Raw genomic sequence first — 27,954 nt, forward strand, 5'->3', positions numbered from 1 at the left:
CAAATAGGAAATAAGCATGGGTGCAATTCCGACTCCATGGATTTTGGCTTCACTTGACTCTACACTGAAAAACTGTCAACCATCTCTTTGTAACTGCTGAAGTGAGTCTTGTCATTTTGATTTTAAAATGTGGGTTAATACAAACACGCTGTACATGTTCCTGGTGTTTTCATTTCACTATTTTGCACGCAAATAAATTCCTATTCCTAATATAGAACTGGCTCCAAATGAGCCCCTATAACTGCGATCCTTGGGAGCTTCATCTGACTGGAGCTGAACGCTATGGGTGACGTCAAACTCCCTTAGTCCACGTCTTTCAAGATCCTGTAGATGGGTTCCCACTGTATTTATATTTATGTGCTAGTAACTACTTTCCAAACTCCTCTCCTGTTTTAGTCCTTGTTGGAGCTCAGTTTAGTCCTGACGTAGATTTGGTTTGGACCCGAGTTACACCATGGTCTAGTCGAGGAACTAGTTCAGGAACTAGTCCAGGGTCTACTCCTGGGTCTACTCCTGGGTCTACTCCTGGGTCTACTCCTGGGTCTACTCCTGGGTCTACTCCTGGGTCTACTCCTGGGTCTACTCCTGGGTCTACTCCAGATTTAGTAAAAATTGTTGTGCAATAAAATGGAATAATAGTGAGATTGTTCCATGCAAAACAATAGCATCTCCATGGAAACAAGCAGTTGGTGTAACAAAGTGAAGTTTTAAACGCCATCATGAAGCATTTTGTTCGCTTCCGTTCTAAAACATGATTTCAGCGATGGAATAAGGGAATGCTTCTATGTGAGTGAACATTATTAAAACTAATTGAGATTTCTTTTCCGCTTGTGATGAAAAAAGCTCCAAAAGCACTTCAGATAATGCGCTCTTAATTTGTCTGGGTAAAGGATATCTGGCGTCCATGTTTGTCCACGGAGAGGGGCCTTCGGTGGGGGGAAGTGATGCGGTTTCTCTCCCTGTAGACCCTCTCGACCAGCCCATGGTGCCTGGTGGTTCGACTAGTGTCCATCACCGAGTTCTGTATAAAAACACTAAAATCAAGCTGTCTACAAGTGCAAATGAACACAGCAGTGGGATAATGTTGTTTTTCTAAAGTGCATATGACAGGTTAGACTATGCATTTCACTAAAACATGGTAATTATATTTACAAGGTCCCACATTATTACACAAAATTGGCTTTTGTGAACCTTAAGCCATGCTATAATGTTGTTACCTCATCAAAACCATACCTGGAGTTGTGTTTTGTTTCATTCACACGTTTGAGTAATCCTTTATTATTAGTCTGTCTACCTCTTTAAAGCTCAAAACGCTCTGTTCCACATTGTGATGTTATGTAAGTTTTCAAGATAACAGCTACCTTTTACCTTTTGTTCAGTAGAGATCAGAAATTCCATTGCTGTAATTATCCAAATGATTCTAGTGAAGGTGCATGGAGCTTAACGATACAATTGAGCATTTTTTGTATTACCATATGACATCACAAGGTGGAACAGAATGTTTTCTGTTTGACAGAAGAACTCAGCTTACTGTGCAGATGTGACACACACAGAGGTAAGTCTGTAACTGTTACCTAGCCACCATAACGTTAACAAGGATCAACTCTGTCTAAATTGTGCAATAGTTATGATTAGACTAACAAAATAGCAACAACACCCTTATTTTGTTAACTGAAACTTTAAACTGCCAGAAAAATGCCTTCTTTGGGCATAAATTGTCCCTGCATTTTAGATTGAATTTTCTGTTTTAATGGCACAGAAAAAGAGATTCGGGTTTTTTTGTTTTGTTTTGTTCTTTTAAACTCAACACTACTTCCTTTTCCTTTAAAGCAGACCTACTAGTATTATGCAAAATCAACATTTCAGAACTTTTAACCATGTTTTAGTTGTCTTCCCTTCTCATTTATCTTGAAGTTGTATTTGGAGTGATCTGTGCATGTTTGAGCAATCTTTAAATCGCTTATTTTAAAGACGTGCCATTTTGCTGATCAACCCCAGTTTTCACCATTGGCATACGCCCAGTGCTCTGTACTTATTTCAATCTCCAATTCTATTTTCTTAATCTTTGGTATGCATAAGATTTGGCAGTGTTGCATACTCATTTTGGTACAAATGAAGAAAAAAATCTGCTGCTGGCTAGAAGGATCTATAGCTATCCATCGGAGGTGCAAACAACTTCACAACTCTTTGTTGTGATGACATTTACAGCAACCTCAGCTCGCGGTCTCACATCGCTGTTTTCTAACGTGGAAGTCAGCAGATTTGTTTCCTTTAGTGGGGGTTTAGATAAATATTAAAATATTATTAAACATGCAAATTATAACACAATGATCCAAGGGTGTCATAGGTTATAACTATATAGCATAAGTTTTCTTTAACCCTTTTTCCAACAACCTCCTACTTAACAGATGTAAATATTTAATCAGATATTTAGCAAATGTACTATCCCACTAAACCAAATCATAATTAACATGAAAACCTGTCATATGCACTTTAAAGGTTCAATGGTGCAGATGCGTCACCGTGAGTCCATGGGCCCCTCTGATACTGATGCTTGAGTTGGCAAATGTATTCAAAGATGGAAAGCCATGACAAGCAATGGTATTTTCAAATTTAGGAACCAAATCTCAGGTGGGAATGATCTGCTTGTAGTCAAATCGTGGCTTCCTTTCTCTAACTCATAACTGGGACATGACTAGAAGGGTTTTCTCATCTATCTTAGGCCATTTAAAAGTCCTCACATTTTAAGAGCAATCCTCTTTTCACAAAAGTAGGGCTGTGCAATTTATAGAATTTGAATCGAGATTCCGTTATTTTTAATGCCCAGTGATAAACTTGGGTCTTTTTAATCAAGAGTCAATCCTCTGTCAGTAAAAACATGTGGTCTGGAGTTACTCACATCGGTGATAGAAATGTAACTATTTTGTGTTAAATGACAATTATTCATTTATTAAAGGTGCACTATGTAGCTTTTCTAGTAGAAAGTCTACATGCTTGTCACCATGGACATGTGATTGCTTGGTCTGGAAAGTTTCACAATATGACATCACATCTATCTCTATAGAGAAAAGCAGTTGGAACAACAGGCAAGTTATAGGTCAAAACTGTGGAGAGGTGACCCCACTTACAGTAAGAATGCAAGAATGTTTCTTTTCTAGTAATTTTTGTAAACAATGAAAGATATACAATTTTAAAACTATTTTGTGGAACAATCCCAGCAGAGCAATAAAATCTCCATGGAGACAGGCAGGTGTGGACTCCCTTTCAAGAAAGTTACATGGAGCACTTTTAAAACTCTCCGTTGTTTACATTTGTGAAACTTAAAATTGAAAGCAAGCAAGTTAAATTTGTTGTAATAAGACAAAATAAAATCTGAAAATTGTAATTAATGAATAAAAAATGTAAAAAACTCTCTGATTACTTTTTTGTCATATCGCCCAGCCCTACACAAGAGTACATAAGAATAAAGCGTAGATCACCGGGCTCACCTGAAAAGGCAGGTCAATGTTGCCATTTCCAATCTGATTGACATTGGGCAGTGAGCCTCCATAGTACTGTCCACGATTCTGCCCTAGTTGCAAATACTGGGTCTTCTGCAACTGCAACTGTGCAAAGTAAAATTGCGTGAAAGCATGGGTGAATGACAAATCTGATACACAAAAATGAAAAAATAAACAATGCAAAACAAGAAGAGAAGCCATGTGGCCAACAGTATGAACAAATAAACTACGAAATTATAGTGGGTACGATCATAAGCAGAAAATAAAAGCGTATGGTGATGATAATGTGAATTGATAATGTGAAATGAAAAGATTGACGGTCCATATAACGCTTACGCCATACAGTATCGGACAAACCTCCACGGATAGAGCAACATGAATGACCTAAACAAGTCCAATTACTTTGATGGCAAGACAAAATTTGACAAAGACCACAAACCCCCCTCATAACTGAACTGGCCCTTTTCCAGGTGCAGCAGAAAGACTTTCATCAAAACACTGGACAAGACTGACACTAAACATACTGGTAATGTACAGTGTGTGTAAGGTAGATGCAAGTATTAGAAAACAGGCAGTCATTAGCAATAAGTAACTCTGGAATCAAGTTTCCTGTGCATATTATTCCCCACTGCTAAAAGAAAATGGCTCTTTGTAGACTTAGAAAGCAAAATATCATCCATCCATTTGACAAATTATAAATAAAACAGAAATGTCCATCATACTTATACCTCATATGGAACCGTTTGTTTACACTCTAGTAGTTTTCACAAAAGCATGTCATTTCTATGTAATTCTTCACAGATCTATCACAATCCCGACAGTAAAGCAGAGCTCCTATTGTCAGTGACAGCATGTATCAGCAGGTGCTGTACCTGGCCCGCGTGTGGGGCAGATAGTGCGGGGCAGATAGTGCGAGGCATAGAGCGGGGCAGATCTGTGTGTGCAGGCTAACGCAGTTTGGGACTGGCAAAGTGCCGTTCAAACCTCGTTACGCCGTGGCCGTGATTAAGCCATTTGTTGTCTGTTCATGTGAGCGGAGGCTGAGGCAGACGGAGCACAGGTGCACTGTGCATCCACACGGAGCTAGCGGAGCTAACGCGGCTCAAGAAGCTTACGGCTTAAACCGACCTGTTTAACAAGTGACAGTGGCCACATAATGTGTGAGAGGAGCATCGGTGCAGATTAAGGCGTTAGTAACTTTAGCTCCTTAGCATCCAGCGTCCTGATCTGTCTCCGCAGCGTTTGGTGGATGCCAAACAGCGATGCCACAAAATGTAAACACGGCGCCCGGAGGCCTCACCCGCGCAGCTCTGGTGATGTTCAGGTCCTTCATGACTTCTTCAAACGCCGCAGTCTCCTCCGCCTGCTTCTGGTTATGCAAAGCGATTTTTTCGCTAAATTTGCGCGGATTGTTAGAGGACGCCATCTTTCCCTCTTCTTCTCAATGGAATGTCACGTTACGTTACGCACCAACAGGCCTCTGTGACGTCACCACGTACGAGCTCACGCAAAGTGCGCTCCCACATTGACTCACAAATTTGTTTTGGGAAAAGCCTGGAAAGTTGGAGGATGTAAATCTATAGACATGCATTTGTATCGAATTTGTTCAAAAGTTATTCTTTGAACTTGTGTTTTCTTTAAGAACTTGTATTTCAGATTAGAATAAATCCAATAACACGGACTACGATGAAATGTCACTGTAGAGTTACACAGTGTGAACAAGAAAAATCCTCTTGTGAAAAAAACAAAACAAAAAACCCCAAAATGATGCAAAAACATTTTTGGATGCAGCTTTAGTTACACAGACATGCTGAACATGAGCCATAGACTTTATCATTTTAAAACACATCTTTAATAAAGTATGCACATACAGTTATACAGTGGTCTACATTCCTCGTTGACTTCTGTTTTAATATTGCACTTCAGTCATAATGTGCTTTTCTGCTACAGCTCGGACAGTACAGACACTAAGGCAAACAGAACGCAGGCTGAGCCACTGTCCAACACTTTCACAGAGGACAACGGCGGCCATATCGGACCCTCCACACATTATACACACATAACACACACAGACAATACCATAAGCGACAGACGCAGATCTGTGCTGCATTTTAAAGTGCAACATTACAGTTATAGAAGCGCACAGTCGTGTCTTAAAGATGCTCTATGTAACTTTTTGGGTGGAGCGTCTGCCATCTGCTTGTCTCCATGAAGATTTTATTTCTTAGCTCAGAATGTCTCCCAGTGAACTTTATGTGCTCTCATTCAAACAGGTCAAGTGTCAAGTAACAGTTGTAACTAACAATATAACAATTACACGAGCTAGACATATTGTGTCTGTAATGCTATACTGTGGAACATACCAGGCAAAGCAAAAGCAGCTCCATGGAGATGAGCAGCAATAAACAGACCCACGACCAGAAAAGTTACATAGTGATTCTTTAAAATAACTTACTGTGTAACATTCTTGAGAAAAAGACATTCAACATCAAGACTAACAACACACATTTTTGACACACATAAGTAGGGATGGTCTGGTCTGATGTGGATTTTTTTGAGTTGATACTGATATCTGATACTCAATAACCAATATTTGCCAATATTAACATTTTACAATACATAGAAAGACTAACAAATTTATGTTCAAGTGTTGTTTTCTGGTGGAGGGTCTGCCAACTGCTTGTTTCCATGGATTTGCGTTGCTTTGTCTGGAATTTTCTACAGCATTAAACATATCCTTTTCCAAAGAACAAGTGACACTACACTTCCAAGTCACATGGAGATCTGTGGAGAGGTGACTATCCCGACGGTGAGAATACATGTTTTTAAGGTATTCTTGAGCAGTAAAAATTCCTGTAATTTACTTAACATATAGATAGGTTTTATGGCATACTGTGGAACATTCCAGGCCAACGGTAACATCTCCATGGAGACAATTAGGTGGCTGACCCCTCTACCTGAAAAGTGCACATTCAAATTATAGTTAAGATCACAAATTCACTTTTAACAAATTGTATTTACCTTGAATATCAAATTATTTGTTGTATGATTGTTTAAATATATTTTTGCCTAATTGCTCTTACATTTCCATTTTTACGCATTAGTCCGTAAAAATATATATATCGGTGTCAAAATCTGCAAAATTTTCAATACTGAACAGATACTGGTATCTAGAAATCCCTCCAAATCACTGATATGGTAATGATATTGGAGCAGATGTAACGGCCTTCCTTACACAACACAAGACTGATGCAGCTGCCACGAGATAACCACAGAAGACAGTTGTAGCTTAAAGTGCATATGACTTAGTTGGTTTTCATGTTTTTCTAATTATTACTTTGTTTAGTGGGATAGCAGCACCTGGGGTAAATACTTCTCAAAGTTTTACATCAGTTATGTGGCAGTTTGTGGAGAGACATTGAGAAGAACAGTACAAAAATACAGGAAGTAGTGGTGTGAATACAGAGTAGGCCTAACTCTACTCATATCATCAACATGGAAAAAAAAACTGAGGGGGGTGGGTTAACTACGTTTTAATAAAAAAGTACCAGTCATATGCACTTTAATACAAAGGGCAGTGGATTTAAATGGAAGTATATTATCTGTGCAAATTACTGTGCATTTATATGTAGTTGTCATAAGACCTTCAAACAAATACTATGAAGTTTATAAGTGTTCAAAGTGTGGTCTATAATAGTACAAAATACCCAACAATCAAAGTAAATGATTGACATTATGAATCAAAATCAACATTAAAGCTGTCATGATCCCTGGAAAAGTATGAGAGCATAAAATAAAAACAAAAATAGCTATTCAAGTTAACTGGATTATGAATACTGAAGAGCCAAACAAATGAACATTACTTTAAGACGTTTTCATAAATGAGGATTTCAAACAAGTACAGTTAGTGTGTTTTATGTATTTAGTGAGTTGTTCTTTGTTACCCATATGTTTTTGTGTAATGTAAATGCAGTAATCCTCGAGATTTAAGGTTAATAACTTTAAGTAATTGTAATTTGATTTTCTACCATCAAAAACTTTCTGTATCAAACAGACTTGTAAATGAGCTGTACTATAACAGCAATATAATGTGATAAAATGTATGTTGTGTAATTTGTGGAAAAACAGTGAATCAGTTGGTACAGTTGTCACTGGAGGGTTGTTGGTTCAAATCCTCTTGTACCCAGCTAATGTTGTGCTTGTGCAATACAGGAATGTCTCTTCAGAAGTGTGTGGTCGGTGAGGCTGAGATGAGGCTCAGAGTAACTGCCACATCTTTGTCAGTCTGCCCCAGGGCAGAGTGTGACAAAGAAGTAACAGTTCCTTGCCATTATTTAAGTTTACTAATATCAGTCAACTGATACTTTCAACATGATTCTAGATAAAAGTTGTTCACACAGCTGTTATCAGTGAAATGACTGAATCATGTTTTCTGGAGCCCTAAACAGTGACACACCACAGTATGTAGTCATGTTTCAGGTGAAACACATTGGAAGCCACAGCTTTGAGAGAGCACAGGTTCACAGTGGAGCGGTCTCACAGTTAGCTTAGCGCTGTGTGGTCTGTGGAAGTATAATTGGTGTACAAGCAATGCCTGCAAAGGATTCTGGGAAGTGCAGGTCCCTCTCCCACTCCTCTGTGTCTGTGTTGAAGACCTGCACAATGCTCGTGACGTTGTTCAGGTGCCAGTTGTATCCTCCGATGATGTAGATCTTCTGGTCCAGGAGGCAGCAGCCAGCCTCAGACTGTCCCACCCTCATGGGGGTCAGGGTGGTCCACTGGTCATTATCAGGAGTGTAATACTCCACCGCCAGCACGTCAAAGCAGCGGTCCACATGGTCCATGCGTCCGCCCAGAGCGTACACGCGCTCTCTGGAGCTGATCATGGCATGCAGGACACGCGGCTCCGTCATGGGGGCCTTAAACTCCCACTGGTCAATCACCGGGTCATAGCAGTGCAGGGCTTTCTTATCCTCTAGAGACACTCCATAACCTCCAGAGACATAGAGTTTATCTGCACAGGTGGTCCCAGCATGTCCCCAGATCCTCCTCTTCAGTGGATCCACATTCGTCCACTCATTCTTCTTTGGGCAGTAGCACTCCACAGTGGACAGGCTCCCAGAGCGGTTACGCCCCCCGGTGGCATACAGCTTCCCATGCAGCACACTGAGCTGAAACTGGATGCGTGCCTCCTGCATGGACTGGATACGCAGCCACTGGTTCAAATGAGGGTCATATCTGAAGCAGCTCTCTACCGCCCCCTCTCCACTGCGGTACTGCAGGTGCTGCCCGCCCACCACATACACAAAGTTATCCAGCACGGCCACACAGGCGTGACTGCATCCACTTTCCATCTCCGTCAGCTCCTTAAACTGTCGCGCAGAGATGTCTGGGAGGTGATAGACTCTGGAGCTCACCGTGCGGTCATGGTCAGTGTAGGGTGTCCCTCCAAACGTGATCAAAGACACGACGTCGGAGCGGATCAGGGTTCGAGGGGACTGCATCTCGTGCTGCCTGAATGGAAGGATCTGGTAGTTAAAGGCTTCAAGGAGAAACTGCCGACACTGCACATCCTCCACCATGATGTCCACCTTCTGTACACTGTCCACCAGCTCAGAGGAACGCATCAGAGGAAATCGAACATGACACAGGACATCACTGGCATGAACACGCCGAGAATCATCAAACTGCAGCCACCTGATCGCCGCGTGAAACAAGTCTATCTCACTACAGTTCTTCAGCTTGTTGCTTTGAAGGAAGAAGACCAAACGCTCCATCGGAATGTGCAGAAAATCCTCCTGCTCGGAAATCTGCAGGAAGTGACGAAACGTAAAAGTATCCACGGACTCTTTAAGGGAAGACAGGCTGAAAGTAGTGGCCATTTGACCGATGTGTAAACAGGTCTCTACGCTCATGGCAGACTTCAGGAACTCCTCACAAAGTTCAACCACAGGGACCATCTGCAGGAACACAGCAGCTCCGAGCACGTCCTGTATACAGTCCAGGTCTAGAGTCACCTCCGAGCTGTAGGCAAAGTCTATAATATGTTTGAGGCCTCTTGCTGATAAGCCCTTCAGTTCTATGGTGTCCTGGTTTGACTCCCTCATGCCTCCAGTAAACATCGCTCTGTAATAAAGAACAAGGTCATTTCATTCATTAGGATCAATATTTGTGTTTCTATTTGATTCTCTTGACAAATTCACTGTATTAATTGCTGTGTCTAGGAATAATTGCACCGCTTTTTAGTGAACAGTTTCAAGGGCCAATATTACGCAGTTTTCTCATCTGTTATAATGTTTTCTCATCAACATAGATCCTGGAGTTTTGTTTTGTTTCATTCATACGTTTAACACACAAAAAAATGCATAATTAGGCTGAGTTCTTCTCTGAAAACGCAGACTTAAAGCTCACAAAGTCAAATTTAAAGATCTTTAAAAGCTCTTCTGGGGACTGGTATTGCGAATTAACCTAGGCTATAAACACTGATACCTGCATCGGATTACTGAATTGTTAATCTATATTTATTGTATCTGTCCCTATTCAAATAAATAATAAATAAATATATACATATATATAATGCCAGTGAAATGAATGAATTAAACTGAAACTGACAAAAAATATAATAGAAGACATAAGAATGGCTAGAATTTGTGCATAAGCAGGAAAAAAAAAAAAAAAAAGAAGAAAATCATTGGTCCAGAGAAGTGATTCCAACCTTAGCTTTTCATTGGGTCACTGAGATAAGGCAAGTTCAAACCAGGTTGTTATTTTCAGTAGTTTAAAGGGCCTGTACCAGATGTGTTTTTTCTCATGACCTTCAGCCAAGTCTTGTCTAGTTGAGATATATTGTATAAGCAGCTCTTGAGGTCAAAATAAGTCTGCTGTGTACTGTCTGTGTTTTATTTTCTGATTATCAAGTGTGCAATAACAGGCTAGCTGTTGGTGCTTTACTGTTATCCTCTAAAAGTTGTGAAAGGTGCTTACAAACTCATCAAGGTGAATAATAAGGATGCTCTGAATGCATTAGGTAAGTGAGGAATAACTTTGGACCACTGCAAACTGTCTCAAATGAACGTCTTTTCAAGTGTTAAGATGGTAAAAATCAGGCTTATAATTGAAAGAGCTTTACTGATATTTTATATATATATATATATATATATATATACTATATATATATATATATATATATATATATATATATATATATTTTTTTTTTTTTGTTTGGTTTTTTTTGTTTAGAAAGTCCTTCATACTACAGTAGTACTGCACTTTAAAGGGCCCATATTGCATAATTTTCTGATTTATGGCTGCGTTCAGACTGCAGCCTGAAGTGACCCAAATCCAATTTTTTCACCCCATGCTGTATCTGATCTTTTAATGACACAGATCCAATTTCTTCAAATACGACCCAGGCCACTTGGATATGTGTTCCTAAATCCAAAATCAATCTTCTGACATGTGACAGTCTTAACGGCCAGGTGACATTCATCCCACCTACACGTCAGGCTCAGAGTCTCATCAATGGAGGGAAAGCGAGGTTAGTGAGTTTATCAATATTTGTTGGGCTCACTGTATTCAGGCCAAACTGGAGGGGTTTTATCGGAACTGAGCAGTTTTTTAAATGATTGCCAAAGAAATGGCACAGGCGGTCCTGGCTCCAATGTCAACAAAAAATAAAGAGCCTGCGAGCCAAATACAAGGAGGCTAAACACTCAAACAAATGAAGGGCCGTGGACGTGTAACGCATCCATTTTACGAACAACTGGACCATATTTTGGGAGACAAGCCCAGCGTTTAGGCGACGTCTGTAAACACTGTGCACGCTCGGTGCACGTCACATGTCCTCCAGTTTGCATGTGGGACATTTTTGGAGCATTTAAAGTTCACATTGGAGATCACATACAAGTTGCATTTAATTGGTAATGTGAACAACATCACAAAAAAATCTGATTTCAAATAATCTGAACTGAGCATTAAGCCCTGCAGTCTGAACGTAGCCTATGTTGTTTCCTCATCCTAAACATACCTGGAGTTGTGTTTTGTTACATTTACACATGTTTAACACACAAACCTTGCAGATTTTGAGTTCTTCTCAGATACTTTAAAAACTGTTCCACATTGTGATGCCATGCTGTGACACAGGAAGTGCTCCTCTGTGTTTTTAAATTCCATACACCTTCACAAGAATCATTTGGATGATTCAGCTCTGGATTTAAATCTCTATTGACCAAGATAAAAGGTAGCTGTTAACTTGAAAACTACCACTTCATGACATCACAAGTTGGAACAGAGCATTTTGAGCTTTGAACATGCAGACAGACTAATAATAAAGGATTAGTCAAACATGTGTGAATGAAATAAAACCCAACTCCAGGTCTGCTTTTGATGAGGTAACAATATTCTAACATGGCTTGAAGCTCACAAGAGTCTATTTTGTGTAATATCGGACCTGTAACCATCAGACCGACCTGAAGTAGTCGCTGCAGGAGGCAAGTACAGCCTTGTGGACATGGAAGCGCTCGTCATTTATGGACAGCTCCACGTCCAGCAGTTGTCCCCTGGCCCTGAGCAGAGACAGGCCCTGGAGGAGGCAGGTGCTGTGGCTGGGGGCGGAGAAGGTACAGCGCAGCGTACGGTTCTTGTTAGCCATACTGCAACAGCACAGAAAGACCAGGTTACACAAAGCAATATGATACCACGTTTGTAACCCTCCACACTCAATATCAAGTTCTGGGTTCAAATGACAACACATCACAACATTGTATACGCCAATGATATTTAAAGGACCCATATTACGCTGTTTTCTCATCTATGTGATGTTGTTGTTTCCTCATCACAAACAGACGTAGAGTTGTCTTTTGTTTCATTAACACATATTTAAAGTTCAGAGTTTTACTGGTGATGTCATGTGGTAATAAAGGGAGTGCTCCATTGTGCTTTTAAACTCCATACACTTTCGGTAGAATCATTTGGATGCTTCTGAAATTAATGATCTCTACTGAACTAAATGACTACATGACATCACAAGGTGCAATAGAGCATTCTGAGCTTTGGAGATGAAGACAGACAAATAAACCAGGATTACTCAAACATGTATGAATGAAACAAAACACAACTCTAGGTATGTTTTTGAGGAGGTAAATAGGGCAGTCGTGGTTAGGTAATTTTTCCTGTGGTGCGGTACAGCGGCTCAACAGCGCGGCATGCAGTGATATCGCACCCTCACCCCACCCCACATACCCTGGACTTATAATATTTCAAGCGGCACTGAAAACTCATCTCTCCAATGATGCACTTGTTCCACAGATGCAAATGTACCTTGTTTGTCTGTGGATATAGCGTGTAGCGTGTGTGGGAGAAGTAACAATTGGCTTTGGAACAAGTGCTGCTGCATCTCTCCAGCTCTCACTGTGGCAGCTCGGGTCAGAGTCCTGCACCAGGTCGGGCACCCGTGGACTAAGAGATAGAGAACCACGAGCACGAGCACACGGAGCAGGTGTCCACAAAGCGTGAATCTAACTCTGTGCGGCGTGGAGCTCTGCAGTGGTCCTTTCGCCTGCGGTCACCCGATGGTCTACGTGGGTGCACCTTCGTCCTGGGTCAGTCCTGGGTCAGTCCTGGGTCAGTCGGTAATGGGTGGAATGTTAACGGGTCCAGGCGGGTGCGCGCCTCTACGAATGGACCCATGCAGGACTCTGGGTTGGGTCACATTGGTCAAGTACAGTGATCGCGGTGGACCTCTTAGTACCTCGGTGATTCATTTTTGCGGTCATTGCGACAGTCCTAGAGGTAACGTTATATCATGACTTAAAGCTCACAGCAGTCAATGTTATGTAATGTAGGACCTTTAACACAGAGGACGGTTCAGGGAGTAAAGTTCTCATTAATTTTACCCACAGACTTTATGAAAAATATATATACATATTATAAAAAGGGCAAATCAGGTATGTGGTAATTAAGGACCTGTTTGTGAAACTTTATAAACCTCAAAGTTATTAAAACATTTCCCCGAATCTTGTGTTTTAAACATGATTTTTGGACATAAAACAACAATAAGACTATAGGAAAAATGAATGGAAGTGGATTTTAAAATGGGTGAGACTTTGGAGATCCACTTAAAAGCTTCCAGTCTTTTATTTAGATCATAATGTATTCAAAAAGTGTCAATGTGCAATCAGAATTATCATTTGACTTGTATACTAATTAAAACAACTACTAAAATCTGAATTTCCTTCTGGATCAATAAAATATCGACTATATAATGAGTTTTGATAATATTTTTAGTACTGCGGTGTTGCTAGTAGTTACAGATTTGACAATAGGGAAATTCTAACTCTGAAAACTTCTGGAATATGTAGTAAATTTTTTCTCAAGCACATTTGTTAATCACTAATCTGCATGGAAACAGACACTTTATCTATCTATCTAATAAAATAATCATTAGTTGCAGCTCTATACTGTAATTTCAAATAGTTTTGAATTATAAATAACAATATTCTAATTTTGCGGATTTCAAGAACAATTGCGAGATCCATTTTCCCACCTCTTGTGAATGAAAGGCTAACGGACGCAGACCACTGAGACAGGAAACCATTAATGGACATGTAATCTAATGGCACCGTAATGGAGTTTACAGTGTTTTTGCATTAGCGCTCTCTCCACAAATGAGAAAACCATTTAGTCTCATGATTTCAGCCATGTTGTGTTGACGACCTTCAAGAAAAGCGAAGATGAGCAAATGCACTACTTAAAATGAGACTGAATCTTTGCGCAGCAGCTTAGTGTACTTAGTGTTTTGTTTTACTAAAAGAAAATGAACGCTGAGGATTTTGAAATAATGACATTTGGGTTAAAGGTGCATTGTGTAACTTTTCCGGGGGGAGGGTCCGTCAAATGCTTTTCTCCGTGGAGATGTTATTGCTTTGTCTGGAATGTTTCACAGTATGGTATTAAACCTTTCTATCTCCATGGAGACCAAACCAGACCAAGTTACAGGTCAGATCTGTGGAGAATTATTGTTTTTCTACAGATTTTTGAGCTATAAAAATGTAAAGTAGAGCAGTTTAATGTCATACTGTGGAACATTCCAGGTAGAGCAATGACATCTCTCTAGAAACAAGCAGGTGACGAACGAAAGTAACACCTACTTGTCTCCATGGGGATGCTATTGCTTTGTCTTAAATGTACCATGGTATGGCATTAAATTGTAACTCCATCAACACAAGCTGACACAAACAGATTAAGTTACAGGTGAGATAACAGCAAAAATGCATGTTTTCAACAGATTTTTTAGCAATATAACACCTATAACTGAATACATGTAATGGAACATTCCAGACAAAGCATTAAGATCTCCATGGAGACAAACAGCTGGAGGACATCCCACCAGAAAAGTTACACAATACACCTTTAACGCTTTGTAGTGTAGTATACTTTGCATACTTTTATGTTTTTATCAAGTCAAAAAAAAGCAATGTAATTTGTTATACTAATTATTATTACAGCAAGCAGAATGAATTTGTTTGCAAGGAACTATAAGCTATATTAGGGTGACAAGAATTTCAAAATAAAATACTAGGACATCTGTTTTTTGTTTTTGTTTTTTTTTTGGTGGTGGTATAGGGTGACCAGACATCTCTATTTAGTTCCTAGAAAGGTTTTCATTCCACACTCTTCTCTCTAATCTATGTAATTAATGTATCTCTCTTTTTAATTTTAATTTTATGATGATTATTTATATTTTGATTTGTTTATATTGTGATTTTAATGTTTTTCTTATTCTGCGAAGTACTTTGTGTACGAATTGTGCTATACAAATAAACTTGCCTTTTCCTATTTACTTGGGACAGTCCCAGTTTTGAGCCCTGTGTCCCAGCACATTTATGCAAAACCAGTGATTTGTCCCAGTTTTATACAAGAAATGTCCCAGGTGTCCCGATTTTTTACCAATTTGATCCCTGCCAACAGTGAAGAGAGGCGTATATTGCCACTTGTTTAGGTACAATGCAGAAAAACTGCTTAAAAATGACAACGAAAATGTGACTATACTGACTCACATGTTAGTCATGAAAAATTCTCAAATAAAAATTCTCCTTAATTATGCACTTGTTTCACGATTTTATTAATACCAAGCACCACAAACCAAGAGTATCCCAGTTTTTGATTTTGAAATCTGGTCACCCCAGGTTGGTAATAATAAAATTGTGAAACGTGTGCGTAATTATTAAGGAAAATTGTTATGCGACCATTCATGACTAACATGTGAGTCAGTATAGTCACATTTTCTTTGTTTGTTTGGTCGTTTTTAAGCAATTTTTTGTCTTTTACTTAAACAAATGACAGTTTATGCCTCTCTTTATTGTTGGCAGGTATCAGATTGGTCCAAAATAGGCACACCTGGGACATTTCTTGTATAAAACTAGGACAAATCAATGGTTTTGGATAAATCTGCTGGGACAGGGGACACTGTGCTCAAAACTAGGACTGTCCCAGGTAAATAGGGAAGGCTGGTCACCGTGAGCTATATGGTAATTTGCGTTTAGCCACGTGTTTGACCACAGTGGCAACATGCACTGAAGCTGAAATAACTTCATTTAAAACATTTAGATTGTATCACTGGGGATCGGCTGCAGCTAAAACATGTCCGGAGGCCCAGACTGGTCCACGGCGTTGCTTGAGCACTAAACACCGCAATGCACGTCCTTAAAGAGGTAAGACATGGCAAAAAATGAACCCAAAGAGAAAAGCTGCAATGCATTCACAGGTAAATGCTAACACAATGCTAAAAGACGCTAAAGCGCAGAGCAGCGGCGACTCCTCCGCTGCTTCCCCGCTTCTCCACTCACCTGTTCGGGGAAAGTATCGTCGCAAAATCCCCACCACCATCCGACTCCGCCATCTTCTAGCCCCGGGTAACGTGCATATAGCATTTTTATGATTTACAAACAAGTTAAGAGCCAAATCGGCATGTTCATGGTGTTTAAAAAAGCTCGAAAATGTCTTAATTTAGGCTCTAGTTGCAGCAGAGACGCGGCGCACGGAGGTAAACACGAGAAGCGGTGAGCTGTCACACCGGGAGCTGTTTGTGCGAGCGCAGCTGCGTTTACACGGTCTGACCGCAAGGTGGAGACAAATCTGCGCATTCAACACGGAGCTGCCCTGTCTGTGACCTTAATACACACTCTGGTCCATAGAGCTTTTAACTCTGGTCCAGTTATCCAGCGTTTTTAATAGATCCATGGTAAAATATGAGCAGTGTTGGGAAGATTACTTTTAAAATGTATTCCCCTACAGATTACAGATTACATACCCCAAACTGTAGTTTGTAATGGAATCCATAAAATTACTTAATGTGAGTAACGTAATCTGAATACTTTGGATTACTTGATATCGCCATGCTTTTTAAAACTACATGAATGTAGCGACCACATCCTGAAAATTCTTGGTTGTTTTCTTCAAATTGGCTGAGCCCAAGTCTCCATGAACAGGCAACTGTTTGCTGTAGAGAAGCAAAGACGAGGATCTTAACATAAGAAGTTTTGTTTTGTCTGCTTTAAGAAAATAAAAAGCCCAGTCTTTCCTTAACCAAATTAAAACTATTGATAGAGAAATAATTTTTATATGAGATCACTGCTGCTTTAAATTATGTCCACCTACTGTTAGTGCCATATTGTTTAGACCTGGTTTAGTCCTGGTTTTAGTTCTAGTTTTTGTTCTGGTTTAGTCCTGGATTTAGACCTGGTTTTAGTTCTGGTTTAGTCCTGGTTTTAGTCCTAGTCTAGTCCTGGTTTTAGTCCTGGTTTAGTCCTGGTTTTAGTCCTAGTCTAGTCCTGGTTTTAGTTCTGGTTTAGTCCTGGTTTTAGTTCTGGTTTAGACCTGGTTTTAGTCCTGGTTTTAGTTCTGGTTTAGTCCTGGTTTAGTTCTGTTTTAGTCCTGGTTTAATCCTGGTTTTAGGCCTGTTTTAGTCCTGTTTTAGTTCTGGTTTAGTCCTGGTTTAGTCCTGGTTTTAGGCCTGGTTTTAGTCCTGGTTTTAGTTCTGGTTTAGTCCTGGTTTAGTCCTGTTTTAGTCCTGGTTTAATCCTGGTTTAGTGCTGGTTTTAGTCCTGCTTTAGTCCTGTTTTAGTTCTGGTTTAGTTCTGGTTTAGTTCTGGTTTAGTCCTGGTTTAGTCCTGGTTTAGTCCAGGTTTTAGTTCTTGTTTTAGTCCTGGTTTAGCCCTAAATGTGAAAACAGGAACGTACCACCATGTAATCCATTTATTTCAACAAAGTAACTGTAATCCAATTACCACTCACTGAAACAGTAACTGTAACTGAATACAGTTACTCATAATTTGTACTTTGATTATGTAACTCCGGTACATGTAATCTGTTACTCCTCAACATTGAATATGAGTAGTATGGAAACAGTTTTAAGATAAGATCATCATTTATTGTATTCAATGTTGGAAACTTGTTATGGGGCTGAGTGCTGCAACATAAACATTAATACAAAAAATATATATAATAATAATAATTATAATAAAAATAATATAAAGGTTGCTAGTTGAGAATGTATGTAATAATAATAAGAATAATAAGAATAATATTTAGTTATGCATTATGTGAGCATTTTATTTTATGTTTTTATTTTATTTATTTTTTTAAAGATTTTACATTTTGTTTACATGATCATGGTAAGCAAGGAACCACTCACCCATTTATACACACATTCATACAGCGGTGTACTCAGACACTGGGAGTGAGGAGGGTTAAGAGTCTTGCCCAAGGACACAACAACAGCATTCATCTGTGGGAGCCCTTTAAACAAAAGTGTCTTAATTGAGAATTTACACTATATCTTCAGAGTGAAACAAAAAAGTATGGTATTTGATTATGTATAAATGTTATATCTTCTTCTAATGCTTGGTACTAGATGAACTCTACTTCCTGTCATTTTAAACCTATTTTTCAACTTTTCTTCACAAATTCAATTAATCAAACTTTATTTATAAAGTGCTTTTTACTCAAAAATATAACACAAAGTACTTTACAGTGAAAACAATCTCACATTTCCTTTCACCCGCCCACCCAAACCCCACAGCTGCACGACTCGACACAACCAAACGACAGACAGACACGCACACCCACCCACTCGGACATACTAAAATATATAAAACTACGTATAGTAAAAACTGCTACTTGATTGGTGTAAAACTTTAATTCATATTTACACCAGGTATAATCTCATCAAATTAAGTAAAAATTAATTGAATCATCAAAATCTGTTATACGGACTTTAACTTCTAAGATCAGCATTTTCTGGTTGATTTAAAACTTTGTTCTTTTGTCAGAGTTGAAAGGGCAGCACAGAGTCACACTGAGACCACAAGAACCATCTGTACAGCAGTTTTATTATGAAAACCTTTTATTTAGTGCTGTTTATCTGTTCACAGTAGCACATGTTTAGTTGTTTACCATTCCACTTTGTGTCAGTTATACAGTGTAGGTGGGTTCAGTAGTTTCATTGGCATCACAAAAATCACAACAGTCAAAAAACCCAAATACTGAATACATTTTGTGCTTGTCTCCATGGAGATGTTATTGCTTTGCCTGGAATGTTCCATGGTATGACATAAAACACATCTATCTAGCATTTATTCTATTGCTCAAAAATACAATAATAGGGGTGACTCTCCACAGATCTGACTTGTAATGTAGACTAGAGTTGTCTCCCTTAAGATAGATAGCTTTAATCTCTACTGTGAAACATTCTAGACAAAGCAATAACATCATGAAAGCAAAAAGGTGACCCTCCACCAGAAAAGTTGCATAATGCACCTTTAATGGTTATGCCCTTTGTTCACAGTAGGTCATGTAATCATTTATATTCATGTATTCTTAAAGGTGCACTATATAACTCACTAAGTCATGTTATAGGTCAGATATGTGGAGAGGTGACTCAGATATTTCTGAGCAATAAAAACCCACGTACTATACAGAAAAACTCCTAAAGTGAGAGTTGTGAGGCATGATTTATATGATTTCAAAATATAGTTTACATATTCTGGCACAATATTTAAAGGAACTATATAGATGCATCAAGAATCTCGGACTTCCGGTCATTGCGCAGTGCATACTGGGAAGGATTTTACGAAAAAGTGAGCATCAAACTGCCATGTTTGATTTCCCAGTGGAATTGTCTATTGACAAAGCCGATCTTTTCAAGTCTTTTGAACCATATCACTTTTGTTTCTGGTTCTCATATTGTCATATTTTAGTTTTGGGATTCGGACGTCGTAATTATGTGGTTGTTGGATCCAAACGGCGTAAAACGGCTCGAGAAGTTTGTTTGCGAACTCCATAAAGCAAAAGGGAATCAGATTTGTGTGACTGCAAACCTCTGTTCAAACTGTTTCCCTTCCCAGCGGAATTGAAAAATAGTGAAAGGCAAAGGCGATGGGCAGTACTGATCCAGAGGATGGACGAAAAAGGATACCACTGACTGCCTAAGAAATCATCCTGAGTTTGCAGTGAACATTTGGGGTGTGCAGCGCCATCAAAGCAAAATACCGATCCCTCGTTCAACCTCGGTTACGAATTAAAAAAGTCAATGCCAAAGCAAAAGGCACCAACTGTTCATCAAGAAACAACTTCCACTGCAAAGCAACCAAGACGTGATGTTGCTGTAAAGTCACAAGAACAAGAAAGTGCAATCCTTTTTTGTCCTTCCTGTAGGTCAATAATGCCCAGGTTTGCAGTCACACACATCTGATTCCCTTTTGCATCTATGGAGTTTGCAAACAAATTTCTCGAGCTGTTTTCCGCTGTTAGGATCCAACAACCACACAATTAACAATGTCCGAATCCCAAAACTAAAATCTGACAATATCAGAACCAAAAACAAAAGTGATATGGTTCAAAAGACTAGAAAAGATTGACTTTGTCAATAGGCGCATCCCACTTGGAAATCAAACAAGGCGGTTTGATGCTCACTTTTTCAGAAAATCCTTCCCAATATGCACTGCGCAATGACTGGAAGTCCAAGATTCTTGATACATCTATTGCGCAAAAATAACTTTTGTGAGCTTTAAGTCATGTTATAATGTTGTTTCCTCATCAGAAACATACCTGAAATTGTGTTTTGTTTCATTCACACATGTTTGAATAATCCTTTATTATTAGTCTGTTTACATCTCCAAAGCTCAAAATGCTCTGTTCTACCTTGTGATGTCATCATGAAGCGGTAGTTTCAAAGTGAACCTTTTTACCTTTTATGATTTCTCATCCAAATGATTCTAGTGAAGGTGTATGGAATTTAAAAACACAGTGGAGCACTTCCTGTATTATCATATGATGTCACAAGGTGGAACAGAGTGCTAAATATGCAGGTTTGTGTGTAAAACATTATTATATATATATATATATATATATATATATATATATATATATATATATATATATATATATATATATATATATATATATATATACACACATCCAGGAGTTAACTGCAATCAGCATTCACATCAAATACCAGTCCATTCCTGTAAATAAGTAGAGCAATCTCAGTCTGAATTTGCTCTGGATCAGTCATCTCTTCTTCTGTGGCATCATTTCGAGTTTGCTCATTGTCTTCACTTCCTGTTTGTGATCTCCTGTCCTCTTCCTCATCTCCCCCCTCCTCTGTCATGTGTGAGGGGGCTATTGTTATAGTCCTGATGAGAGTGCAGTTCTTCTCTGTCTCCTCCAGGAGGCAGCACTCAGAGTGATTCTGGACTAGGATCACTTTGTCCACCAACTCCTTCCTCTCCAACAGGTCCTGGGACAATGCAAGATTTGTTCAGTTACTGCTGCTTTAGTGAGTACATCTGACTGTAAAATCCATCTTGTACGGTTACAGACCGATTCATTTGAGTCTACACACCGTTTATATAGCAGATAGTCAAAAGCAGTATAATAAGAGGGGGCATAAGGCAAAATCAACTTTTTGGAGACTTCTACCATGTTATAACGTTGTTCAATTATCAAAAAACATGCCTTTAGATGTTATCCATGCATGTTTGATTAATTTAGTGATCTCTCCTGGGCCCTCTTCAGACCCTCCTTACAGTTAGTAATACCCTCCGTGCAAAACCAGAAGAAGTTTGGAAACATGCAGATGATGATTTCCTTTGGGCTCTATTGGCGATACCGTATTTTCTGGACTATAAGTCACACTTTTTTTCATGGTTTGGGTGGTCCTGCGACTTATATACCGTATTTTCCGCACTGCAGGGCGCTCTGGATTATAAGGCGCACTATCATTGAATGGTCTATTTTTGAACTGTTTTAACATATAAACCACACCGGACTATAAGGCGCATTAAACGAAACACAACAGTTAGATAAGTCAGTCAAACTTTATTTAACGCACTGAGGGCTGTATCAAGTGGTTTTTTGAATATTGTTTAATGAAGTTATACATTGAGTTGAACATTGTTTAATGTTTAAAGGTAATACTCTGTGTGTCCTAAATAATGGGAAACAGATATGCTTTTAGGGACATTCCTTTGCAGATAAGGCTTTGGGGATAACCCAGGCTGGCGTTATCTAAACAGACTTGGTGGTGATTTACAATGGTTTGGTGGGGATTGTCACTTCCTCCAAAGAAGAAGGAAAGATGCTTCAAGGACGATGTAAGGCGTTACCTGCTCAACATATTATTTGCATATTCATACTGTTGTTTAAATGTTGAGGGAAACTCAGGCGTTCAGATCGCCTGATGTAAGTCCTGTGTAGAATTGTATTGGACAGGGAATACATTTTTGTCATTTAAATTTAGTCTAGTCATTTTTGATAGAACACGCCTAACACCGTTCACAAAAACTCTTAACTTTATTCAATTGTAAATGCCTAAAAAAATACTGTCTGAGATGTTAAATTGTTAGCGTATTCACAATAACTCATAATTGTTCAAACAGTTGGGCGATTACGGCGTCCAGCACGCCCGCGTCCCTCTCGTCATTATCTGAGTCAGTGTCATTACTGTTACCTGGTAGTTCAGTGATGATGTCGGTCTTGGTGAAAGCTCGGACCGCAGTTGATCCTTCGCACAGGTGTCCATGATCCACTGGCAGATAGTGGTGCAAGTCGCTCGGGGCTGTGGTGTCACCTGGACCTCAGCTGGCGTGCTGCTGAACCCGGTGATCACTGGGGTCGGCACTGGAGGAAAGACCTGGTTTTTGATTCTATTTAAAAACAGTAAAACGTTTTATCAGCATCAAATTTCACAAAAATTTACATTAACAATTAACTAACACTATCTCCCTTTTCCATATATTTTCCAATTAAAATGCATTTTCACCATGTAGCTGAATCTTCTAATCATTCAAATCTGGGCCTTCCCTCTGTATGTAGCAATAGTTTACAACACTTTTGCACTGAAGAGGGCAATAATGAGAAAAATGAACATATGTTTTGATCTGTATTCATAATATAAGCTATTTTTTATCAGTGTTATATATAATGTTGTTTCCTTATCACAAACCTGAAGTTGTGGTTTGTTTCATTCACACATTTAACACACAAACCCTGCAGATTTCGACTGAGTTCTTCTCTCAAACTCAAAACACTCCTTGTGATGTCATTGAGTGGTGGTACAGGAAGCCAGAGGTGGGGACTTGCAAATCGTGAAATGGACTTGAGTCACTATTTTTAGGACTTGAAACTTGACTTTTCTTAAGTATAATTTATCTTAAAATTCATATAAATGGCAAAAATCTAAGCTATATTTGGTGCTTTGGTTTAAAGACTTGAAATGACTTGAAGCTCAAAGCAGACGACTTGGACTTGACTAGGACTTATGGGCCAGTGACTTGAGACTCAACTTGGACTTGCCTATATTTGACTTGGGACTTGACTCGGACTTGAGGTCTAAGACTTGATACTTACTAGAGACTTGCAAAACAACAACTTAGTCCCACCTGTGCAGGAAGCGTTCCACTGTGTTTTTAAACTCCATAAACCTTCACAAGAATCATTCAGATGTTGGAGCTTTTCTGTGGCAATCTCAGCTGAACAAAAGGTAAAACTGAAGTATCTTTTTTTAATCTGTTAACTTTTATAACTACAGTTTGATGACATCACAAGGTAGAACAGAACATTTTTAGCTTTGGAAATATAGACACTCTAATAATGTAGGATTACTCAAGCGTGTGTGAATGAAACAAAACACAACTCCAGGTCTGTTTTTGAGGAGGTAACAACATTATAACATGACTTAAAGGTCACAAGAGTCAATTTTGTGTAATACAGAAACTTTAAACATGCCTCAAAATGTCAAGGTTGAGTTTCAAGTACAGTAAAAAACATAAATGAACTTTAAATTCAACTTCAAAAATGCAGAAATGTCACTTTAAACCAGAAGACACTCTGACACACTGCAAGTTTGTTTTATTTTAATTTACACTTATGATAGTTTAGATAAATAAATACAGATAAATACAAATTAGAATCTCATGAAAAAGTTCTTTAGTTGTGGTCTGTGTATCGAAAAATATATTGAATGATCAATAAATAGTCTGAGATAGAGAGATGGATAGATGACTTGATTATAGATACTAGTTCTAAAGTGTTTAATTATTCCATTCATTTATTCCAGATCATTCTTTTAACAATATTTTATATTTAGAAACGTTTTCTGAGGTTGTTCTCCTGCTTTATGGTTCATTTGTTTAAGACATAAAGTAGTTTCAGTATTATTGTTTAAAGGAGATATTTTTAAAGATGCACTATGTAACTTTTTGGTTGGGGGTCCACCTGCAATGTTCCACAGCATGACATAAAACAGCTCTACTTTGCATTTATTCAATCACAGGTGGTTTTATAGCTTAAAGGGACAGTCCGAAATTTTGGACATAGGGCCTCATTTCCTAGTGAGCCAGAGTGTTGGAGACGTGTGGAGACACTTTTTAATATATTCCATCCAGTCCTTGTATTTGCAGAGGTCACTGGTGCTAGGCTAGTGCATGTCAATGGCCATAGTTATACTGCCACTAAAAACAGTTTTACCCACTCCACAAAACACCCGAAGAAAATCTATTATTACGCCAGACTGTCCATGTGAATGTCTGAGTTGATAGAATAATGTTTGAAATAAAACTAACCTTGCATCGCTTGAGTCGTCGCATGTTGAGGGACTATTTTCTCATATATCAGTCCGCCGCTGCCAAACTTTCTATCAGGAAGTAAAACTCACTGCTGCTGCTCACACATAAATCCTTCAAATGCAATTGTCAGAGCTAGGATATTACCGGTGGCAGACCTTTTCCCCCGAGTAGTTACGTTTTGAAGGAGTGTGGTCTGCTACTTTTTTGTGTCCTGTTTTGTTTGGGTTTAGTATTTTGTTTTAGTGTTAGTTTACTGTTTTTGGTTTTACTGTTTTGATTGCATGGCAGCACTTTCTGTTTTGTTCTGGGTGGGGCTGCCCCCTCTCAAGTCATTCTTGTTTGGTTTATTTGTAACATTTATTTCTGTTTGTTGCAGAATTGATTCTTCTGCCCAGGGGCTGCAATGTTTTATCTTTATTTTAGTATATTTTATGAATCTTGGCCATTTTATTATTTTAACAATCTGCCTGGCTCCCTTTTTATAGAATAAATAATTTTACCTTTTTACTTGCCCCTTTTTTAGTGTTTTATACATTTTAAGTCACATCTCTGTCACGTCTTATTTTACATACTTACCTGTGGCCTTAGTTATTTTATGCATTGTATTTATTTATTTATATATTTTATTGCAATGAAAGGGTACCTAATGTCACACAAGGTTGGTTTTACTTCTAAAATGATTCTGTCAACACAGACATCTACATCAACAGTCTGGTGTAATAATAGTTTTGCGTCGGGTGTTTTGTGGAGTGGGTAGTGGGTGTTTTTAGTGGCAGGCTAAATATGGCCATTGACTTGCACTAGCCTAGCACGAGCGACCTCTGCAAATACAAGTGTCAAATGTGAGAAGAGCCCTTGTTTTTTTAATCTGTATGTATTTTATTTGCGGTAATTTTATTTGCGGTGATTTTAGTGTTGTGTTTTTTATACTGGAGTGAAAGACTGGGTGGACTAAACTAATTGAACATTCCCTCCCACCCAATATTATTGGCTGTGGCCGTAGCAGCAGGGACTTGAAAAGACAGAGGGCATGAGTGGGGAGCAGACCTGGGGTGTGCACGCGTGACACCGAAACCGGAAGAGACGGGGCAAGACAGATGCAGGAGCGGGAACGCAAACGTGGACAGGTGGTGCAGCGGGAACGGGCGAAGCTGGACCAGCTGGACCAGGCAGAGGAATGCGCCGACAAGGACAGATACAATGCCTAAAAAGAGCTAAGTAGAGGGATGTATCTGGGGGACCTTGTGGGAATGCGGGAGGCCGGACAGTAGATCGCACCGTAGAGTTAAGTAGCACTCTGTTTCCGCAGCGGCTCTGGAGCCGGAGGACCCATGGCGGAGCGGAGGCGGAGGCCTGGACGCGGAGGCCCGGATGCGGGGTGACGTGGCGGCCCTAATTACCTGCATGAACGAGCTAAGTAAATGGACGTCACTCGGTCAATCCTGATGTGCAGTGTGACTAATCAAATGCAGTCCTTGCCGTAGTCTGAAAGACTATCCTGTTTTACAGACAACTATGTGGCGTGGCGGTGAAGGGACCAGAGGGACTCAAACAGTGACTGCACCACCTGACTCATTTTTAATTCTGATTTTAGCCGAATCAGATCTTTTTTTAATATATAATTTTTTTATTATATTGTTTTTTAGGATTCTTTTTTATTCATTTTACAGTCATTTTTATTCTCATTTTAAACCTTGTGCTTCATTGAATAAACTTTTACTGACTGCATATCCGCCCATTTTTTTTCCAAACAGTTTGGTAGACCTAAAGAATCTGACACAAGGACTGGATGGAATATTTAAAAAAGTATCTCCACACGTCTCCAACACTCTGGCTCACTAGGAAATGAGGTCCTGTGTCCAAAATTCCCGACTGCCCCTTTAAAAATACCTAGAAAAACAGACATTCTGACTGTGAGCGGGGTCGCCTCTCCACAGATCTGACCTGTAACTTGGCCTGTTTGATCTCTATGATGATAGAAAAGTTTAATGTCATACTGTGAAACATTCCAGACAAAGCTATAACCATAAACTCCATGGAGAAAAGCATTTGGCAAAGCTTCCACCAGAAAAGTTACACAATGCACTTCTAAGTAGCAATAAATCACACTTCGAAGTTCGTTCTGGTTATCACTTACCTTGTGAAAATGAAACTACAGGATGTTGAGAGGACAAAGAAACCAATCAGCAACCCAAAAGTGACCCACACTGTAAACAGACACAAGCAAAATCAAGTTATCAGTCAGTTCGCAAACCTTATACAACAGTGTGAACTGATACTTTTGCAGGCACATTGTGTAACTTTTCTGCTGGAGGGTCCGTCAAATGCTTTTCTCCATGGAGATGTTATTGCTTTGTCTGGAATGTTTCACAGTATGGCATTAAACCTTTCTATCTTCATGGACACCAAAACAGACCAAGTTACAAGTCAGATCTGTGGAGAGGCGACCCCGCTCACAGTCTGAGCACCTGTTTTTCTAGGTATTTTTGAGCTATAAAACCACTTGTAATTGAATAAATGTAAGGTAAAGCTGTTTAATGTCACACTGTGGAACATTCCAGACAGAGCAATCACATCTCCATAGAAACAAGCAGGTGAAAGAAAAGATACTGTAAATTCTGGACTAGAAGCCGCTTCTTTTTTGATGCAGCAAATATATGGACAGATTCTTTGTTTGGCACATTGTCTATTCATATATACGGTCTATGGTTTGGAAACACAGAGGACACGCACAGCCTGAGTGCAGAAAACGCCGCTGTCTGTGCGGGAAACACATGGATTTAGGGTTAACATGAAGTTGCTAAACTAGCGCACTCAAATATTTCATCGCCGTATTATAGAATAAGTTAATTATAAGTTAGTTATAATTAGTGAGAGGGATACATTGTACCCATATGCATAAATGATGAGAAGAAATGTCTCAAACTTCAGTAGCCGCACATCCACTTATACCTGATTGATAGAACAAGCCCCGCCCCCATCTAAAATCTGCTGCTCGTTTGATTGTCTTTTGAACAGTCATTTTGCGCCTCATACATACACCCTCCTCATGCAAAACACAGAAAGAAATGCAGATGATGCAGCTTTTAAGTTAAAGGCAATTGATGTGGCTGTGGTAGAAGGAAACAGAGCTGATGCACGTGAGCTCCACATCAAAGAGTTGATTCTGAGATTTTGACGACAGCAGCGTGATGAACTGTCTCAATGCAAAAAGACGACAAAAGCTTTCAGAGGCGATAAAAGCAGACGAACTGAACTTGAAAACATTCTTTAAGATGTGGACACCTGCGGCTTATATTCAGGTGCGTCCTATATATGTACAGTTTTAA

General features: G+C 39.2%; 3 protein-coding genes across 4 annotated transcripts in view; all 3 read right to left on the reverse strand.

Annotated features, from left to right (window-relative positions):
* The window catches only part of crtc1b (CREB regulated transcription coactivator 1b), a 30,297-nt gene extending 25,346 nt beyond the window's left edge, over window positions 1–4,951 (reverse strand). The window contains exons 1-3 of the mRNA XM_055164959.1: window positions 4,801–4,951; window positions 3,489–3,605; window positions 894–1,021 (exon numbers count right to left, since the gene is read on the reverse strand). Coding sequence (XP_055020934.1) covers window positions 894–1,021; window positions 3,489–3,605; window positions 4,801–4,926 — 371 coding nt within the window. The 5' untranslated portion in view covers window positions 4,927–4,951. The remainder of the gene's footprint in view (window positions 1–893; window positions 1,022–3,488; window positions 3,606–4,800) is intronic.
* A 325-nt stretch (window positions 4,952–5,276) lies between these two features.
* Window positions 5,277–16,593, reverse strand: klhl26 (kelch-like family member 26). Its single transcript, XM_020933419.2, has 3 exons — window positions 16,346–16,593; window positions 11,969–12,151; window positions 5,277–9,626 (listed from the first exon to the last, which is right to left on the reverse strand). Exons 1-3 carry the CDS (start codon window positions 16,396–16,398, stop codon window positions 8,048–8,050), a joined length of 1,815 nt encoding a protein of 604 aa, XP_020789078.2. The 5' UTR covers window positions 16,399–16,593; the 3' UTR covers window positions 5,277–8,047.
* Window positions 16,594–20,982: 4,389 nt separating this feature from the next.
* The window catches only part of il12rb1 (interleukin 12 receptor subunit beta 1), a 28,823-nt gene continuing 21,851 nt past the window's right edge, over window positions 20,983–27,954 (reverse strand). For both annotated transcript variants that reach the window (XM_055165227.1, XM_055165226.1), the window contains exons 13-15: window positions 26,763–26,832; window positions 22,510–22,705; window positions 20,983–21,297 (exon numbers count right to left, since the gene is read on the reverse strand). In XM_055165227.1, the coding sequence (XP_055021202.1) occupies window positions 20,983–21,297; window positions 22,510–22,705; window positions 26,763–26,832 (581 nt within the window). The remainder of the gene's footprint in view (window positions 21,298–22,509; window positions 22,706–26,762; window positions 26,833–27,954) is intronic.

Source organism: Boleophthalmus pectinirostris, unplaced genomic scaffold (genome assembly GCF_026225935.1).
Source record: "Boleophthalmus pectinirostris isolate CB_2022bp ecotype Guang Dong unplaced genomic scaffold, ASM2622593v1 HiC_scaffold_7, whole genome shotgun sequence".
Taxonomy (NCBI): Eukaryota; Metazoa; Chordata; class Actinopteri; order Gobiiformes; family Gobiidae; genus Boleophthalmus; species Boleophthalmus pectinirostris.